The 20,065-nt window shown below is 40.4% G+C and overlaps 1 protein-coding gene and 1 long non-coding RNA gene across 6 annotated transcripts; one reads left to right on the top strand and one right to left on the bottom strand.

The window, feature by feature from the left end:
- Positions 1-343: 343 nt before the first annotated feature.
- Positions 344-11,805, bottom strand: LOC147856230 (uncharacterized). 5 transcript variants are annotated; one of them, XM_087329222.1, is made up of 8 exons: positions 11,683-11,805; positions 4,341-5,053; positions 4,118-4,269; positions 3,944-4,026; positions 3,209-3,308; positions 2,855-3,094; positions 1,983-2,117; positions 344-755 (listed from the first exon to the last, which is right to left on the bottom strand). In XM_087329222.1, exons 2-8 carry the CDS (start codon positions 5,045-5,047, stop codon positions 520-522), a joined length of 1,653 nt encoding a protein of 550 aa, XP_087185348.1. In that variant the 5' UTR covers positions 5,048-5,053; positions 11,683-11,805; the 3' UTR covers positions 344-519. The 5 variants fall into 5 exon arrangements, with proteins under 5 accessions (XP_087185348.1, XP_087185347.1, XP_087185344.1 ...); XM_087329221.1 differs by having other exon boundaries at positions 2,855-3,308; positions 3,944-3,999; positions 4,100-4,269; XM_087329218.1 differs by having other exon boundaries at positions 2,855-3,308.
- On the top strand, positions 8,511-10,555 carry LOC147856231 (uncharacterized). Its single transcript, XR_015530681.1, has 2 exons — positions 8,511-8,592; positions 10,327-10,555. It is a non-coding gene; the product is annotated as an uncharacterized LOC147856231 (long non-coding RNA).
- Positions 11,806-20,065: the final 8,260 nt, after the last annotated feature.

Below are 20,065 nucleotides of genomic sequence, written 5' to 3'. Positions count from 1 at the left end.
ACCTTGATATTAATTTAGTTAAAAATAATGAATACCTGTAGTTGAAGCAAAATGCATCAAGTATCTCAATGACATGCAGCGTTGTGCATTGAATGAAAAAATTCAAAAAAAGTTCTACACTAGAGTCTAGAACATTAGTTTTGGGAATATGAATGCATACATGACATTATTACATATGATCTTTGGCTAATCGATTTACACCTTTGTTGTCTTGATGAAATTTATGATTTTGATTTACACACTTTTTTTATTTCAATTGGTCTGGCCAAGAAGATATAGACACGTTATATTTCTACAGGGTGTGATCGTACAGAACTTACTCAATATTAGAGAACACCAAAAGGATCCTTTTGGAAATCAAGGATTGATTGCAAGACAAGGGTTGTTACATGCTGATTGGATGAATTTAATATATCCAAAATTAAAGGGGAAGATAACAACCACAAAGTGACCTCTCTTCATGAACAGTTACCATATTCAACCAAACCAGGATTGCGATTACGGATTAACTAAACTAGGTTAATAAGGCCAACGACCACCACCAGCAGCTGGTGCAGAGCGTTGCTGCCACCGTACAGGACCTACTCCTTGCATCATGCCTTGTTGCATTGCTTGTTGAGGATATCCTTTTTGAGAGTGGGCATATTGCTCTTTTGTCTGTACCTCCACTTTGATGTGTCTTCCAAGGATGAACATCCCATTAACAGCACTTGCTGCAGTCTCTGCAACTTGCTGGTTTTCCATAGTAACAACGCCTGCATAGAAAGAAAAGCCCGAACAAAAAAAATGCTGAAGCATTCATTAAACCCTAGTATAAACACCTGTTACTTTCACCAATTGTTTAAACAGAAAGAATACTTTCTATTTCATGAGTAATATTTTCATCTTGAAAATAGTACATGAACTCTTCAAATGATATTGATGTAAAGAAATAAAGTAGGTACAGAAATCACACAAAAAAAAATTGTACTTGTCTATAGTTTATATAATGCCCTCTAATCTAAACAACACCAGAATTGCCATGTGAGCTAATTCTGCAGGATGTACAAAGAGTAGGATATACAAGGTTCATAGCCAATAACTTCTTCAGCTACATAAAACAAAGTAATGACACTGAGATAAAATCAAAGATGGGAAGATGAGGAAACCCTGCCTGGTTTCTCTGCTACCCTGGATGAACACCACCTGATGCAAGTCTTTACGCCTCTCTATACATGAAACTTACAGCTGCAAAATATCCGGAGATGATACAGATGGACACATCCTTAGAGAATTTTCAAGCTACAATGCTAATCGAATACATCAGTATACTAATGCCACAAGAATCCCCGCAAAAAAGGACGTGGAAGAGTCAGAGTGAAAGCCTCTCTGTCCATTATATGGACATTACAGCAGTGGATAGCTAATACGCATAGGAAAAAAGGACATTTCATTAAAAAATTAGCTCATTCATGCATTAAAGTTAATGAATAGTTCAGTCATTCATTAAAATCCTCAGAAACATGGTGATTATTCAAAGAAACATGGTGACTATGCTGAAGGGAATTGTGTTGCCCCAGGTACACTACAGAATTATGTACACGTACAGTTTTCCGTTGAGGTCAAAATACATAGCAAGCAATATTCATAAGTTATGAAAATATTACACCAGGCAGAGGCTACATGTGCTATGAATACATTCTAAACATGTGCTTCCATTGAAATGTGAATGTTTACCCACCCTATTTTTTGTTCAATTATTAGGCATGATGATTAAGGCATATAACTAGCATGACATTCCACAGTTTATCACAGAGGCTGTTAATATTCTACAAGAGAATTTGTTTCCTATCAAAACAGAGAATTTAAGCTTATGGCTCCCCCAGTTTTGTCTCTTCCAAACCCAATGCTCAAAAACTTCCGGAGAAAATAGAAATAATATTACAGGAAGTTGTATGTTTATTATTCATGATGAGTATTTATTACAGGAAGTTGTATATTACCATAATATTCTGCAGATCCAGATTTAGTGTCCATAGTTACTTTTGCATACAGAATACTTCCATATGGGTGAAACAAACTAGCTAGATCACGATCGCTAATCCCTTCTGATAATCCGAGTACTAAAAGATTGACACCTGTGAAGAAGAGCAATTAATGATGTCAATCAATCAATGATAGATTACTCATGCACCATAATCATTATCATTATTATTTTCAATTTACATCCTAAACTACCATTTAAAATCCCCACTTTCCTTTTTTCTGAGACCCACACCAAGCATGGTGATGACTCTATCTACAAGTACAAATAAAAACCCTAATTTCATCCAAATCAAACAATTATTTTGCGTTTAAACTTAAGTATAGACATAGTAGATCATAACCTACCCTAACACCAGAATAAATGAGGATAAACAAAACATAATTCGTATACATAAGTTCTCTTCATCCGAAATTCCACAAAAGATGAATGGAAATAGAATTGTAGCAACTTATAAGTCACTGTTCCACCATCCATTTTTCATTTTCTGAACCAAATATTAGAATGACTTTGTTGGTTGGGCATACCTCGCTTTTTTATCTCAAAATTCTAAAGAAAAACTCATTCTTTTGTGATTCTACTGGGTAAATTGGTCCCATATAAACATGTACGTTTTCTGAATTGATTCCGTAAAACTGATGAAGGATACAAATTCAGGATAATGAAGGAATTTTCATTTCAATTTAAAACAGGGGAAAAGGATAAAGTAGAGAATGCTACAGTAGGTGATTATACAATCAGATATTGATGCTTAGATGCCTTGGCTTCTGGAATATTGTTGCCTGATCATATCATCTAGCTTTAAGAACAAGTACTATAAAGGCTACTCACCATCCGGTGAATGTTGTCCACTTTGTTGCATGGTAGGTGGAGACAGAACCTGCTGGGAAGATGGTGGTTGCTGATGTACCGGTTGCGGTGGTGGTAGTGGTGGTGGTGGTGGTGTTGGCAGTAACCCATGCTCAGGACCTGCATTCTGCGCTATTTGGCCTTGTGCCAGTGGCATCTGTCTATGATGTGATGACACATGTGGATCAGGGACAGAATTTAAAGCTGTTTTGCTCCACTGTGCTGCACCACTTGTGGCATTATAGTAGAATGAGTTTCCATTAGGACCTGACTGTTTCATCCATTCTCCTGCCAACCGGGAATTCGGAGATAAATTATCCTGTGCAGTATGCGTACCTGGTTGAAATGTGTCCACCCCGGTCCTATACTTCATGCTTTCCGCACTAGATTTACTTTCTGAAGGCTCCTTGATTTGTTTTATGCTCTTTGAAACATCCTGATGAACGTTGAGTGAATGAATTTTACACTTGAATTTACCGCAGAAATATAAGAATGTCAAATACTAGATAGAGACCACTACAATTAATCTACAATCAAGCGTGAATATGCAGTGTACAACATCATTTAGATCTAGATAAACATACATGATATTGTAATTAATTTGTGGTTCTGAGATTTCAATTGATATAAAAGGTGCAAACACACATTGCTCTAGTAATAAAGTTATATTACTCATGGATAACTGGATACGAATGAAATGCCACAAGAATGATTATAAAGGGAGCAGAAGGTCATAACGACCTATAAATTTCAGGTTTAGCGGCTCATTCAGTGGGATGCATATATTTTCTGTTTGTGTTTGCCCTGATATTATGTATACATACATACATACATACATACATACATACATACATACATACATATATATATATCGCACAATCATAAGATATCAATACATTATGCTTTTGGTTCCACTATATCAAGATTTTCTTGTTTGCAAAAAAGAAAGCTAGTTATATCCTGAATAACATAATCAATATTCTCCAATATCATCACCTGATATTTCTTGAGATATTCTATGAAACAAACCATTGTAAAGAATCTAGAACATAACTCTAAAAAATTACAAACCTGTTGTCCACCATATTTGTTTTCATATGGGCTTGCTGTTAGTGCAGAGTTGTGCACTGCAGGAGCAGTGCCATTATTTGGTGCTAGAAAACGATAGTATCCGAAGATGTGTCAGACAGTTGATTATATTATCTGATAAGCGAGTATCAGGAAAACGTTTGATAAGAAATGCACCTGGATAAGCATTATGAAGCTTCCTCTCCATGTTCATCAGTTCTGCGCGTAGTTTGTCTATTTCTCTGGCCATGGTAAAATTGTTCTTTTCCATCGTCTGCTTTTGTTCTAGGCTATCTAAATTTATCTTCTTCTGGTGCTCAAAATCCATCCTGTCTCACAATATATTTGAATTTTAACAATTTTCTCACTACTACCAGATTCCAAATGGCATGACGCATACCTAGCTTGCTGGTGCCTCTGTCGAAGCTCATCAATCTCACTTTTCAATGCAGCTATCTCCTGATCTTTTTGTGGCAGCTTTTTCACCTCCCCTGACAAATGATCAACACGGGCCACAAGCTCATCCCTCTCATATCGCAGCTTATCAAATTTAGGTTTAAGTGATTCTGCTGCCTTCAATTCAGCCTCTATCTGAGCCCCCCTTTCAACAGTCATTCGAATATGCTCATCCTTTTCACTTTGAATAGAACCTATAGCTTCCTGCAACCTGTTAACTTCATGTTTTGCATCAGCAAGTTCTTGCCTCAGAGCGACTTGTGTAATAGTAAAGCGCTGCTCCTTCTCTGGATCACTGAATGGTCTGCTTTGATGCAAACGCATGATTTCTTGTTGCGCTGCCGAGAATTCTTGCCTTAGAGCTACATGAGTCACGGCAAGACGCTGATTTTCACCAAGAAGCCTTTGTATTTCAGCATGCTGCATTGCAAGCTTTTGTTCAATCATTATAGGAGGGGTCTGACCACCCAAAGGAGGGCCCAACATAGATCTTGATCCATCATGATCTAATTTACTTGAGGAGGCATGAAAAGAGCCTGATACAGAGGGACGGCCAGGAGATGCTCCACGACGGGGACCATCTTTGGAATGATGACTTTCCTTTCGATGATATCCATCTTTTGACTGATACCTGGGTCCCTTACCTGCCATCTACAACTGATAGGGAAAATTCATGAATCAATGAAAGATGCTATCTACCTCCATTTTGCAAACATTTTCCAGGCTAATATAGTGTGTATGGCAGTATTTATAAAATATGAAGGGGCATAGGAAAGAAGAAATATAAGCTAATTGACACAGGCAAGCATGAACCAATATCTGATAGGTAAACTCATCCTCCAGATTTGCTGCCATTTTCAAGGCTTGGAAAGTGTGTATTTGAGTATATTTGCAATAGGAAGCAAGGCATATGATGGAAGAACCAGAAAAATAATTAACCCAAACAAATCTAATCGAAGTTCATCAATAATTTTGTAATAAGGCAGTACTACTGAAAGAAAATGAGAGATTTCAGAAACAATCATAATGGGCAAACAAGAGGATAATTCAAAAGACAGAAAAATATATACTCTTCAAATAAAACCAAGAATCAAATTGACTCAGTTTGCCTATAAACTCATTGTGAAAAAAGTTATAGAAACCCCAACATGCTCGTTAGTATTATTTGGATTTAATGTCTGTATATGAGTGTATATTTGCATTGTAATACTTCATCATTGCCTAAGTCTACCGCACCGATCACTATTGAACAGCATGTCCGCCATCACCACTCATCCCATACATAATATTTTATGCACTTCATGCTTGTAAAATCATCTCAAAAATCAGTACCATTGAAAGCCACATCCTGCAGTAAGATTATCATCACAGATCTTTACGTAACCTGGAGTTTATTTTATTCGGGATGGATAACCTGAAGCCATCCATATTTGTAATCATGATTTATCTCACAGGGTGATTTTGACTTCAAGTAGACATAATTCCTCACTTTTGGTCTCATTGATGACTTTGACCTTTAGAAGAGGTTAATATAATATTTCATCAAATAGATCTTAACAAAGATGGCCCACTAAAAAGTTCATTTGATGAGCTTCTCAAAGGAGAGATTTATACTAACAAAGTATACTGACACCTACATGCCACATAGTTCTCACAAATCAATAAACCAATTTAGAGTTTCCTCCTGCTAGCTAGAGATCATGAGCAAACGTACAAGTGGATTTTTTCCATATTACCTTTTGGAGAACCAATGCAACCAAAGTGATACTTGTGGATGAGAAGTAAAACTAATGTTGTTCAATGCCATGGTAACTCAAGTATTGCTTTATGGAGTACAAGTATCAGGTGGCACCATCTCTCTTAATGCATGGAACGAGATTGAGAAAATTCAAAAGATGTTTTTAAGGAGGCAATTAGGAGTTAAATGCACTACCTCTTACCAGGTTATGCTCTTATAAATACATTACAAAAGTCAAGAATATGCCGAATCATCGATTACCACATCTTGCTTGGAATGTTGGATGTAAGCTACAAAAGAATCATAAAAGTAAGATTCTCTCATCTGGTTGGCTTGTTGACATAAGGAAATGGTTTAGAAGATGGGGTGTGGATGATCTTTTAGAGCTTTCGGGCAATGCTATGCAGTATGTAATGATTGAGGAAAGGTTGGTGGAATCATTAAGGATCAAGTGGGAGGATGCTAAGAGAACAAAGCTAGAATACTACATTGCAAATGTCAACCCTGATATGTTGGTCTCAATATAAAGCAAGAATGTCTATTGATCGTATCCAACCTTATCTCATTACCAATATGAGTAGTAATGCTCGTAGAGCCCTTACACTACTTCGCACTCGATCTCAAAAGTTAGGTATTGAAGTTGCATCATGGTATCAAAATGTAACGAATTTTAAGGCATGTAAAGTATGCAATGAAGGCATGGTAGAGGATGAATGTCACTTGCTCTTCACATGCTCGACATATAGTGCAATTCGTTCAAGATATGCTGACATACTAAGAGGGAGTGATAACTTAAGTGCCATACTTAAGACACCACCTAGAAGGTTGAGCTCATATGTGTATGCTTTACTAACACATAGAGACTTTGTGCTTCAACGTATGAATACCCCTTCTTAGGAAGGAGACATATATCAAGAACACATGTATACTTTGGTCCCATAGGTCAAAATTGGCCTCTTTATGGACGATAAAAATTCTAATTCTAATTCTAATTCTAATCAGATATCGTATCCCCTCATCCAATACATATTAGCTATGCACTTCATGCTTGAACTAGTTCAAGAATCATTACCATTAGTAAAATCACTTCATGCATTAAGATAGTAGACATCAATATCTCTCTCTTTATAAAGCATTTGAATCCGTATTAGAAACATTATGTGCAAGTTGTAACTACCAGGATTGGAGTGACACAAGGACGCACACTCTCTTTGGTCTTTATACAGATGAGCCATCTGACTACATAGAGAGAAAGGGTGTTTCCAAGCATGCTTGGAGGACATAGCCATAGCTATATTACCATAATGAATTACTGACCCTCTCGATGGGCTACAAAAAAACTAGATGCTTTGAAGTCATTTTGCATAAACAATGATTTGTCAATAAACCTTGTTAGAACTAAAGTGGTGGTGTTCAACAACATTCCAACATGGGTAGCAACATCAGAACCAGAATTCTTATTGTGAGAGGAAAGGTGGCATATACGCAATCTTCCACATTCCTAGGACTAATATTCACAAGGCCTGGGCTCTCCAAATGGAAGGTCACAATTGCCAGACTTTCCCATTCCCCATGGATGCAGCCCTTGGTGTTCCACGAACAATGAATACTCTGTGGGGGTTTGATATAATCATAGCATTGATTCTTTTCTATTGGAAAGAACTTGGGGGCCCAGATGATAAGGAGAAAAGCACTGGTGATACAATCTGAAAGAGATGGCCTCAATAACCTGTATCCAACATATTTGGGAGCTCCTAAAGCAAAGGTGTCCAAGATTGGCACTTATGTCATCAAAATGACTGGCAAAACATGGAGATAATATTTCTGCACCTCATATATGCAGTAAACACAATCACCTACCCTTGCGCATATGTTCAACAGGATCTCAGTAGAGGGCCTTACCAGCACATGGACCATGCACAGAATTGTAATTTGTGCTTGTACATAAGTTGGGGAACCCCCTCCAACCAGAGAACTGTTAGACTATCATGATTGGCCACACAATCACCAAACTGTATTGAGGGTACTTGAAGCAAAACTCAACATTTACACTGAGGTCGAAGAGATACAAGTCCCAGGCTCAGAGAGGATTTGGAGAGCCTTCCTTACCACCAATCACATCCTTAGGATATAAGCTTTGTGGACCAAGAAAAGTCATAAAAGAAGCAATTGTATGGATGCTTTGTAAATTTCCGCTGACATTATGTGGGTGATATATGCACTATAAGAGCAAGTGTTGGCACGAGTTAGGTATCCACAAGGGCTAACAGAGGTGATCACAAGCACCACTGGTGATGCAAGGATGTCCATTCTCCCCTATAGTGTCCAAACTGCCCACTGATGAGGTAGCAAACGACATCACATGTCGAGGCAGCAGAGGAATCAACATATTAGGTACATCTGTCTAGATTCTTTTTTTGCACTTATGACATAATCATGGTGTCTGAATCTCATGCAGGTCTACAACACCATCTCAATGCCCTAGCTGGTTTTTGTGGCAATAAAGGGCTCATGGTAAACCTAGCAAAGATTACAACCATGATCCTCCACACAGCTGCACAACTCGTAGACAAGCTGGATTCCCTTTAGAGGGCATGTTGAAGAAGTGGATTCCTAAATATATCTAGGAATCACATTTACACACCAAGGTATGGCTATTCAACACAATGGCCACCCCTACCCTCATGTATGGTCTGGCCAAATGGGCTCTAATGTTGCCCCAAAAACTTTCTTTTTGTGTATATTTTGACCCTTCCATGTGAAAGCTCTCTTCAAGAACTTTCTAGACATATCTTTACTATATTTTTGGCCCCAATTTGCAGGGTATAGGCATTTACATTGTCTTCATAATTTTTGGACATTGATTGTGTGTGAATGTGCCCAAATGACCTAAAAGTTACTTATCAATAAGAATTTGTCCCAAATCTCACATAATGAGATAGGGACTTTTTGCGGCTAGGGTTTCCTCTTCATTTTTCTGCACAGTTTTCTCTACTTTCTCTCTCCTCACACAGCAGCCCACTCCTTGGTGTTTTGGAGAAACTGACCATACCATCACATTGCTCTTTCATCTAGGCCCCCCATGTACATGTGGAGGCAAATAGAGTATCCACTAGTCATGATGTCAGAGATGATACATAGCAAAGCATCCACCCCACAAAATTATCCATACTGAATTGACAGCAGCCGCCATGATAGTAGAATCATTATTCTAGACAGTGAAACTCATCAACCAGATTCCAACCTCAAAGAATCACACATAAGGCGTTTGAAGCATCTATGTAAATAGAAACAATAGAACACGCAAAGGATCATCCTACTCACAAGTGATGAAGTAGTTCTACAACAATGGCCTTAAAATTGAAACTCGCCGCTCTTTTGATAAATGGAACAAGGTATTGTGACAAAATCTATAGCAGCTCTATACCCAAAAGACTTGGATCACACCAGTGGAACCTCTTCCTCAAAGATGATCAACTAAAAAGATGAGCTTCTCAGGTGATGGATTCATACAAATGCCAAGGTAGTGCTCGCAAAGCGATAGGCCGACTCAGCTTCCTCTGCCAACTAAAGATCGACACGGGACTAGAACATTGCATCCCTAGAGGCAAAAGATTTTGTAATTTGTGTGAAGGGGAGATCGAAAGTGAGGAATCATTTCATGTGTGGGTACCCAGCTATAAGGTCATAAAAAAGAAGCATGTCACCCTCAATGTGAACACAACACTGTAGCCAGATCTTGCTTGAGCTTCAAAAGCATACAGAATTCACCTTTATATATTAGCAGGTGCCACAGAGCAAAGGAATGCCAACGACAATGGAGACTGCGAATACAAGTGTATAAAACACATGGGCCATATGATCACCAAATCATGGAGATCATTGCTCACCACGTTCAATACACATGATGAGATCCATATGCAATTGTTGGAGTTTGTCATAGCCTCATTGCAACGCACCAACCAACCTTAGATACAATGTCCAATCCCCACTACTTGAACCATGCATATCAATTATGCACTTCATATGCTTGTAAACTAATTCCAAAATCATTTTACCATAGGCATTGAGATTGTGATCATAGATCTTTAAGAAAGATACAGACTTTATTTTTGTTTTCACTATGGACCACATGAATTTACTTAGTTATGTTTATTTTGGTTTGTTCTCAAATACGAGAGAACATTTTAAGATTTAGTCTCTTGTTTGGACTTATAGGCCTTACTGACCTCTTTAAAAGATGTTGATATATCTTTCTTCTTTCTTTCTTTCTATGTCTCTCTATGTATCTATTTCTATATCCATCTATCTATCTATCTATCTTATTTATTATCATTTCACCCCCTCTATGTACATCCACCTCTACAAGTGTGTGTGTGTGTGTGTGTCCACACACAAGATATCAGTGCAGGTCAAATTAACTAGTCATTAGAAAATATGATCTAAGATGGTGACAAGATCACCATTAAATCGAAGAGAAGTTCATTAATAATGGCACGGCTATATTTTCAATCCCCAAGAAAATGCTAGTTTTTTAATGTGTAATGTTTTCTTAAGAGCTATTTCCTCATCTCCAAAAGAAAGAATTATAGAATGTTACCTCACTGCTTATCATCCTGCCTGGTCTCTTCAAGTTCTATGACATTGTCCCTTGAGTACATATCACTACTATCCCCAGATCCCAACTACAGCAAACAATACAAGTACATGCTAACCTTGAGGAGAAATTCTAGAAGCAATGGTAATCTGCGCAGCACATGGCCTGTTGCTCTATGAGGAAATCAAGAATCAGATATTCTATTAAAATCCAGTCAGTCTTCAATCATATTCAGGATCATCCCCCGTATTCTTTGACAAGGATTAAGTTCACCATGCTGCACAGGCCCAACTTAAAATTTTGGGATCATGCTACCATGTGTGTAATCCGGTGTGATATTGGATTGTAGTGTTTCTTATCTCACACAAATTCTTCGGTAGTCTTGTTCTATATAAGGGAATTACAATGCACAGTCGTCTCAATGAGATTTTCTTTATGTATGGGTCAGATATTACATGACGTTTTCTGGGTCTCGTTAATCATATGCCAATTTTGGCCTCTAAGAAGAGTTTAATATAGTATTTCATTCTCTGATCTTCTTTGTGCATATATATTCACATATACAACTGAGAATTGCAGCTGTGTTCCCCTCCATCAGTTTCCCCATTGACATGTCACGAAACAAAATTCCTGAATTAAAAAAGAATGTGATAAATCATGGTACCAAAGAAAGCCCTTGTTCATTCTTCGCCTTAAACAGAAATCATTCATCTTCCATGTCTCGAAGCCAAAGATTTCTGCTGAGGGATGTCAACAACTACTGTGCTTGTAACTTTTGGAATGGTGATACCCCCCACCATGGGAGAGCATGTGTGTGTGTGTGCGTGTCCGAGGTCTAAAAGTTTATATACAGAAACAAGGCAGGAAATAATGATTCAAACAAGAAAACAACAAAAGAGCACGACAGTGGAGGAGGAGGAGAAGAAGCAGAGAGACGGGGGAGGAGCTTACCTTGGTGAGAGTGAAAGAAGTCTCGCTCGAGAAAGGGTCTCCCAGGAGCCAAGCTGCAGATCAGAGCTTTGGAACTTTCATACCTAATTGACACACAAGAAACACAACCATCACCATCACCATGAAGAGAGGCATTGATTGGGCGATGCAATCGAATCACGCCCCGAGAACACCGAGAACCGAGGGGCTCGATCCATCCATTGGATCGTTGTTGAGACGCTCGCTAGCCAGATGCTACTGTCGCTTAAGTGTCTATGAAGCTTAAAGTTGTTTCCCGATCGTGTCCTTCGTCGACTCGACTCGACTCGACTCGACTGTTGGGTGTGTAGTGTGGTGTGGGCGAGTGAGGTCCAGTCCCGACTACATTACGCCCTTTCTAAGGGGGAAAAAAGAAACCTCGGGTGTCTGATTCGATAAGTATCATGGTTACTGTGTTGTGGTTTCGTCCATACATCCCCGCTCAGCAAATTAGGAAAATGAAGGACCTAGTAGGACTTTAAATAGCATTGAAAAGTCCACATGGAAAACTTTCGTTTTGCTTGGCTATAATTGATATGTTTTAGAGCGAGATGCCATGTCGAACCATTTGCCTCCGTGATCATCTGCTAGTTTTATTGTTGAGCGAGCATAGTTGTTTGATGTTGTTTCGCCTTTCTTAAGTCCATACTGCTATTGATTTCTTGCACGCTGACATTTATATGTTCAACTCATCGTCTATATGATTGTGTTTTTAAAATTAGCATTAGTTTATGTGTAGTTTGGGCATACCATTAGTTGATCATTCATCTAGCATTCGGGCTCTCTACTAGTCAAATTGTCACTCTAAGGCATTGCCCTTTTAGTTATGCAAAGGTACAATTGGGCTCTAGTACCTACAAAGAATCATATTTGTTCTAGTTGTCATCGTGGTCAATCAATGACATTGAGTGACTTGCCATGTTCATAACATCATTGACCAAACTACAATAGTTTGGTGATTAGTGTCTTTTCATGTAATGGATAAAAACTGCACAACTCCTAATAATTAGAATTAAGTAATAAAGTGTTCATTCTTCTTATCTTGAAAGTAAGCAATAATTGAGTGCTCAAGTCATGGTGGCCTTTAAGTTTTGTATCTTACAATGGTGCACTAACATTTGTAGAGCATAAGTTTGTTTTGATTGTCTACAACAACTATTGAGGGTAGTTCACTTAACTTGTCATTATGTCGGGCCAACCACAAGGCATCATTGTTTGGTATATTGGGGTAAAGATGCCATAAACTAGATGGGGTTAAGTGAGTCGAGAAACTTTTGGGCCACACTAAGGGGAGTGGATTTCATACATTCATGAGTTGGTGGGATGAACAAGAAAGAATGTTCTAGTATCCATGTTCCTTATCTTCTCCACGAGAGAGGTGGCACATGTTTCACTTACAATGGGGTATGCATCATTGGGAAAACTAAGGAGAATATCTCACATAGCTCTAATAGCCACATCCAAACTTTTAGATAGTTGATACTCTTGGGATCCCCTAAACTATTATATAACATATATTTGAGTTCATAATTCAAATTGTCATTGTAAATATGTATACATACATGTGTTATGTGTAGAAAGACCTCATATGTCCATTATCTATAAAATGATACGTGTTAAAACATCCATACCCCAATATATTTTTTTGGGTGAAGATGGTTGCACCATTAATGAGTAATATAGAGGCTACAATCAAGCTATTTTCCTTCCTCTCATAGTAGATGGAAGCTTTCTCAACATAGGTATGCCAATTTGGGTCCAAAATTCTCTAAGCATGTGGCGAGCAAGGACAATATTGCTCTTTGCAAATCCAAATGGCGTCCATAAACAAATTACCTCCCTTGTATTACTCTTTTGACATTTCATCACTCACATTGACTTGCTCGAATATTACATAGGGTAAAGTCACTCAATTAGGTCAATATTGCTTTTTCCAAATCCAAATTGTGTCATGGTTTTGCATAAACAAACTACATCCCTTATATTACTCCTTTGACGTTTCATCACACACACCGGCTCACTTGAAGATTAACAAAACCATAGGGTAAATTCACTCAATTAGATGATAACATGGAGTAGAAAAGTGCTAATCTCACACAATTAGATGCTAATAGATGTGGATCAAAACTATGCAAGAGTCATGGAGATACAAGATCAACCATACTCTACTCAAGGCATGTATATGTGCAAGAGGCCACCATTAAATTTGTCAATGGGAGATGTCATTGCATCAAATGAAGCTAATGCCTTAGATATTGTTGCATAAAATGCTAACTCCTTCCACTTTGTATCCATATTGTGAACACGTCCTCTAGCTAGGGCTTGAGTATATAAGCTCAACCCTAACATTGTAATTATAATCTTCTTGAGTCTTGGAGTGTAAGAGTTACAGAGAGACAGAAGAAGAAGAAATTCCATTGAAGCTCAAATCTGAGTCTATTTGTTTGTTCTCCTCTTGTCATGCATCTGTGTTGTTTGTTGTGCATAGCTCCACATGTTCTCACACATTCTTTCGCATATCTATACATACACTTCTCATTAAGTGGTATCAAAGCGACCTTGTTGTTCAACGAGAACGAAAAGTAGAAAACGTTGAAAGAAACGACAGGCCAACGACATTCATCTTCCAGAAAAATGGCGACACAATCCGACACAAATGTGGAGATTCGGAAGTTCGATGGAAAGAACTTCACCTTATGGAAAGAAATGATGCAATACATGCTAATCATTCGAAGACAAGTTGAAGCCATCTAGCATAGCGAAAAGCCTACTTCAATGTCTGTTGAAGAGTGGAGATCCATGGATGAAATCACACGCTCCACTATTCGGATGCATCTGGCCAAAAACATTTATTTCAGCATGATGGTTAAGGAGACAACAACATTCTCTTTGTGGGAGAAGTTACAGGTTGTATATGAGAAGAAGTCCTCCTCTTCAAAGTTGATTCTAATCCGACAGTTATTCAACATGAAGTTGAGAGAGATGGATCCAACACCTTCAGTCGGTTGTTGTTTGAACTCTCTTCCCAAGGGATCAACTTCGAAGAAGAAATTAAGGCCCATGCCCTCCTTTCGAGCTTGTCGGCGAGTTGGGAGGTATTCTATAGGACTTTCGCCAATAGTTGCCCTAGGTTGAACGTGGACAAAACAATCGGCCAAGCCCTCACAAAGGACATTCGACGAAAATTGATGGGACTCACCATCGACGAGTCGGTAGAAGCCCACCACTCGTTCGAGTTGATCGAGAGAATAAGTCGGAAGAACCGGTCGGAATACTAGTCGACCGAGAAAGAGGGGAGACCGACAACGATTGAAGTCTAGGAATAGTCGACCAAGTGATTTCTGCACACATTGTAGAAAAACTGCTCACAACATTTCCGGCTTTTGGTCGATCAAGAGGAAGAAGAGTGGTTGGCGATTCGAGCGGAACCTAGGACGATCCGACTCGAACCATTCTCTACCTGGCAACCAAATCAATGTTGCCGACTCTTGATTAGGAGAAATCCTCTCTCTAGAGGACTTGATGATCGGAGAAGTCCTTTATAGTGCGCAATATGCACAAACGTGGCTACTAGACTTCAGTGCCACATTTCACATGTCCCCGAATATCGAATGGTTTTCAAACTATTTGGCTGATGTCGGTGGCACAGTCCAACTAGGCAACATGTAGGAGTGCACAATCACAAGGATATGAGAGGCCAACATCCAATTGTCGAATGGCAATACAATCACTCTACACCAAGTCTGGCACGTACTCGAGCTCAAAAGGAGTCTAGTCTACATCGGCATGATAGCCGAAGACAAGTATCGAACAACTCTCAGTGAGTTAACATGGATGATCAACTGAGGAAATCTAAAAATCGGAAATGGATATAAGTACAATAACTTATATCCACTGATGGCGATTAGTCTAGAAGGGGTAGTGAACATAGTCGAATCGCAGGATCCAAACTGGGCCATATGTCTCAAGCCGGACTGGACTGGCTGATGGCGATCGGCTACATCCCGAAGCTTCAGTCAAAGGTGGACTTCTGCAAGCATTGTCGTTACAAGAAACATACCCAAAGTCCACACTCTCTCCACTATGAGACAGTATGACAACCCCTAGAGCTCGTGCACATAGATATATGTGGACCTATGCCCGAGCGATCACTAGGAGGCTCCTGATACTTCATCACATTTGTAGATGAGTGTACATGGAAGGTTTGGGTCTACTCGATTAGGTCGAAAGACAAAGCGCTCAAGGTCTTCACTCGGTGGATAACTGAAGTGGAGAAACGATCATGATATAGAGTGAAGACACTCTGATTCGACAATGGAGGTGAATACACCTCTTGAGGCTTCAAAGAGTACATGTCTGACAAAGGGATCTGGTACCAAAAGACCATTCCATACTGTAAAGAAGCGTGGGTGTAGGTGATGTTGTGCAGCGGTAGTGAGTTGTGTGTGTGTGTGTGTACGTAAGACAATCACATAGAGAGAGAGAGAGAGAGAGAGATATTAGAACAAGAAGTTATATTAGTAAAAAATGAAATTACATCCAACTAGTAACTAAGTTACAAAAGGTTGGTTTCAATACTAACTAGCCTAGGGCAAATGCCCTTTAGACTATTTATAACACTAGCCTAGTATGTTAACTTGCTAGTGTGAAAGCCACTTCATTGGGGAAGTGTCACCCAATGGGACAAGTGTGAAACATAGCAAAAGTAGCCAAGCACTAACAACCAAATAAGGAAGTAGTGAGTGGTAAACGTCGAGCAAAAGGGAAGCTATATATATCGAGGAGAAATGAACATAGAAGGGGAGGGCATTATTGGAGGAGACTAAGCCTAGATATAGACTAGAAAAGAGTGAGTGAGAGTGACTGATTCTACTCAGTACTTGTATCTGTAATTGTATGTTAAAGTAATCAAGTATACATATATACTTTGTGGGCAAATTCTATGTCTATCTCATCTCATATATCTATATCTACTTAACGTTTGGTCCGTCTAAGGACGTAAGTGTGAATCGGTTGTAGCCAATTTCTCAGCATGTCCATCGTATTCTTTTGTAAACGATACGAGCAGTGCTCATTAGTATGTTGTGACCCGAGTCTCTTACACACCACGATTCCTTGACCCGATTACTCACGAGCAGTAATCGAAGGTGTTCTCTAGGAGGGAGTAACAGGAAGTTGGGTTTGATTCTCAACATGCCCCTTCGAACACAACTTCCTGTCATCAAAGAGATTGTATTGTTGTTCGGCTCATTTCAGGTTTCTGGGTTTCTTGGCTCTGTGTCCGAATGATCGGTCAACTTCGATTGTTTCGGCTCCTTGTTCGATTTGTGTCCATTGATCAACTGATCGATTGCTATTCGGTTGCGTGTAGCGACTTCTTCGTTCAAGGGTTTTACTCGGCATCTGTTGTCCTACTCCCCCTCAAGTTTAGCAATGAAGATGAAAATTGCCCAAGCTTATTGACTCCTAAGGACTTTGTGAAAATGTCAGCAACCTGAAGATTCGTGTTGATGTGCAACAGGTTGACATCTCCAACCTGAACGCACTCTCGGATGAAGTGATAGTGCACTTTGATATGCTTCGTGTGCACGTTGTCATGAAGGATTCCGACTACTATGAGAAAGAGGGTCAGGATGCGTGTGAACGCGGATGTGCACAGATGCACACGAACTAGTGTTTATGTACAAACATATGTAAATACTTATGTGTGTTGAATACTACGTATGTGATTTAATAAAGTACTTTTCACCCCACACGTACAAAGAAGAATTAGAGATATGGTATGAGAGAATCGAGGAGAAAAATCAGGGACTGAAAGCGACTGTCTTAACAGCCTGATGTAACATTCTCTCCCTCCTTGAGCTATAAAAGGAAGGAGAAAAGACGGAGGAGGGGATCCACCATTTGGAAGACGAGTGTTATCGGTTTGAGTGCCAAGCTCTCTCCCTCTCTCTGTCTTGTGTTTTGTAATGATTGGAGGAAGAAGGTGAAGCCTTTGCTCGCACAGGAAGCCCGTGAGCTCTCGACCAGAGGTTCATCATTCTGTTTCTGTGTGTGTGTGTGTCTTGAGAGCGCTTGGCTCTGACACCGGCTAAGTCCGGTTGTATTCCTTCCTTGCTTAATCTATTTCGTCTTCATTGTATCCATTTGCTCTCTCTATGTTGAGTACACATCTCCATCCTGCGTCCGTCTACCACTCGCGTTTACTTGAGTCTTCACCCTGTGTGCTCGTTGCTTGTAAGTAGTTATCCAACGACCGGTAAGGAACAACACACATCTTTGAACCCGTGCGCTCACTGACCAACATCTGGGAACCGATTCAGACCGCATACGTGATTGGACACCAATCCAGAGAAGATATCTAGACGCCGATCATGACAACCTTCCTGCTCTCACCTTCCGGCTCCTTGTTCCGAGACCCCGATGGAAAACCACACAACATGGAACACGGGGTTCTGAGCCAGATGAATACTGCTCATGTTGTCGCAATATAGGAGAATTAGATCCGTGATGGGAACACCCAAATCCTTTAATATACATTTCAGCCAAACAACTTCACATGCGGTGACAACCGCGCCCCTTTATTCGGCTTCTGTGCTCGACAGTGCGACTGTCGACTGCTTTTTTGCGGCTCTAAGAGATTGCTCCGCTGCCAAGGGAGAAGACGAATCCTAAAGTTGATCGTCTGTCTATCATGGTGTCGTGGAGAAAATTGTCACTGGGCGGAAACCGGGTATAACGTGCGTAAATCAGCCCTTACACGTGGGCACAAGTTTTGTTATATAGTACGTAGATAGGTACAAGTCGCCTGAGGCAAAATCCTAGGTAGTACGCATTCGGTAGGGAGGAAATCGAGCCGTATCCCTGTCCGAAAGGACAAGGAATAAACATGATGTAACGGGTGGTAACAGCCTCCCTCCTTGGGCTATAAAAGAGAGGGAGAAGTGAGGAAAAAAATATCGCGTTTTGTGGAGGACGAAGTGCTGCCGGACTGGAACCGAGCGCTTCTCCTCTCCTCTGTCATCTCCATAATTGTTCTGTGCAGGTTTCGGGAGGCTGACTCTGCTCCGCAGGATGCCCGAGTGCTTTCGGCAAAGTCTCCATCTCATGTTGTGTGTGTGTGTGTGTGTGTGCAGGCGTCGGAGCCCACCACTCGCCGACTTGCCGGTTGTAACACCTTGATTTATATATACATAAACATTCGTTTTGTCTCCATCTCGCGTTCTGTAGTTAGTTGCAATTCCTGTGATTCTGTGGGTCTGTGCGCGTGTGAATTACATCGTTAGTTTCCTTCCCCTCCCCTCATTCGGTTATTCCTCGGTCTGAGGCCCCCGTGGTCCCGCCTCGTTCTCTACACACGCCCGTAACAACGTGACATATTTGGTGAACCCGACGTGAAGAGGCGGCAAAGGAGTGAAGGATGAGGGGATTCGAGCTTACTGAAGCTATGGTTGTAGTCGTCGACCGGCTAGTGAGCACTCGCGAGGGAACGGGTGCCCTCGATAGGGCCATTGAGTCGATCGTCGGCACCATAGGTCGATTCGGTGGGAAGAATGCCACGAGCTACTTGGAGGCCTATCGGGCCGAAATGATCATGAGGGATATCTCGGTGTACATGCGGCTGTCCGGATTCCCTCGGGTGGTGACGCCCATCATCCACGCAGAGGTGCTCGAGGTGCTCGCCGGATGCCAGACTTGGGAGGAGTTCGAGTTGCGGCTCCTCGAGATGTATGGGTTCGATGACTCGCTTTGGCTGTCCAAGCGAGACTTCATGGCGTGGGTTGAGAGCCCTGGGAAGGGGAGGAACATGTCGGCACTCCTCCAAGAGTTCGAAAAACGGTTCGCACGGCTGTCGACGTTGGACCGAACCGTGCTCGATACAAGCCGGGTACTACTATTCGTCAAGTCGGTGGACGCCATGGACCGGGAGAAGGTGGATCTCCTGTTGGAAACGGATGAAGGGCTCACGACAAACTGGGCCATGGTAAGGAGGGTTTGCGGTCGTTTCGACAAGCGGCGCTGTCGTGCCTTTCGGCTCCGGATCGTTGCGTGAGTCGGGTGGGAACCGCCGAGGTTTTGGACTAGGAGGAAGAAAAATACAAATAAGGCTAGTAAAGAATAGGTATAAAGAGTTATAAGATAAGAATCTTGTGAATCCCATGAGTTTAGTATATTTAGTCAATATTTAGGTAGTAAGAGAGAATTATTTTAGCAAATTCGTGAATCCCACGAATATTTTAGATTGATTGATCATTATAGAAAAAAAAATCAACAATAACTACAATGTGCTCCCCATCCTTATATAGTGATGGGAGAGACTAAGCATAGCTACATGCTTTTTTCTAATATGTTCATGCACACTAAA

The sequence above is a fragment of the Azolla caroliniana genome, unplaced genomic scaffold (assembly GCF_043228905.1).
Source record: "Azolla caroliniana isolate FFs.n. ecotype wild unplaced genomic scaffold, voAzoCaro1.0.p SCAF_13, whole genome shotgun sequence".
NCBI classification, from domain to species: domain Eukaryota; kingdom Viridiplantae; phylum Streptophyta; class Polypodiopsida; order Salviniales; family Salviniaceae; genus Azolla; species Azolla caroliniana.
This window is presented reverse-complemented; position numbering and strand designations above follow the sequence as displayed.

What these genes read in the sequence shown, in the direction of transcription:
- LOC147856230 (XM_087329218.1), bottom strand. Translation starts at nt 5,047, where the DNA reads ATGGCAGGTAAGGGACCCAGGTATCAGTCAAAAGATGGATATCATCGA. An exon ending in GCTTCATAATGCTTATCCAG is followed by an intron (nt 4,027 to 4,117) that starts GTGCATTTCTTA and finishes ATCGTTTTCTAG; the next exon opens with CACCAAATAATGGCACTGCT. An exon ending in TGGATCTGCAGAATATTATG is followed by an intron (nt 756 to 1,982) that starts GTAATATACAAC and finishes CTTTCTATGCAG; the next exon opens with GCGTTGTTACTATGGAAAAC.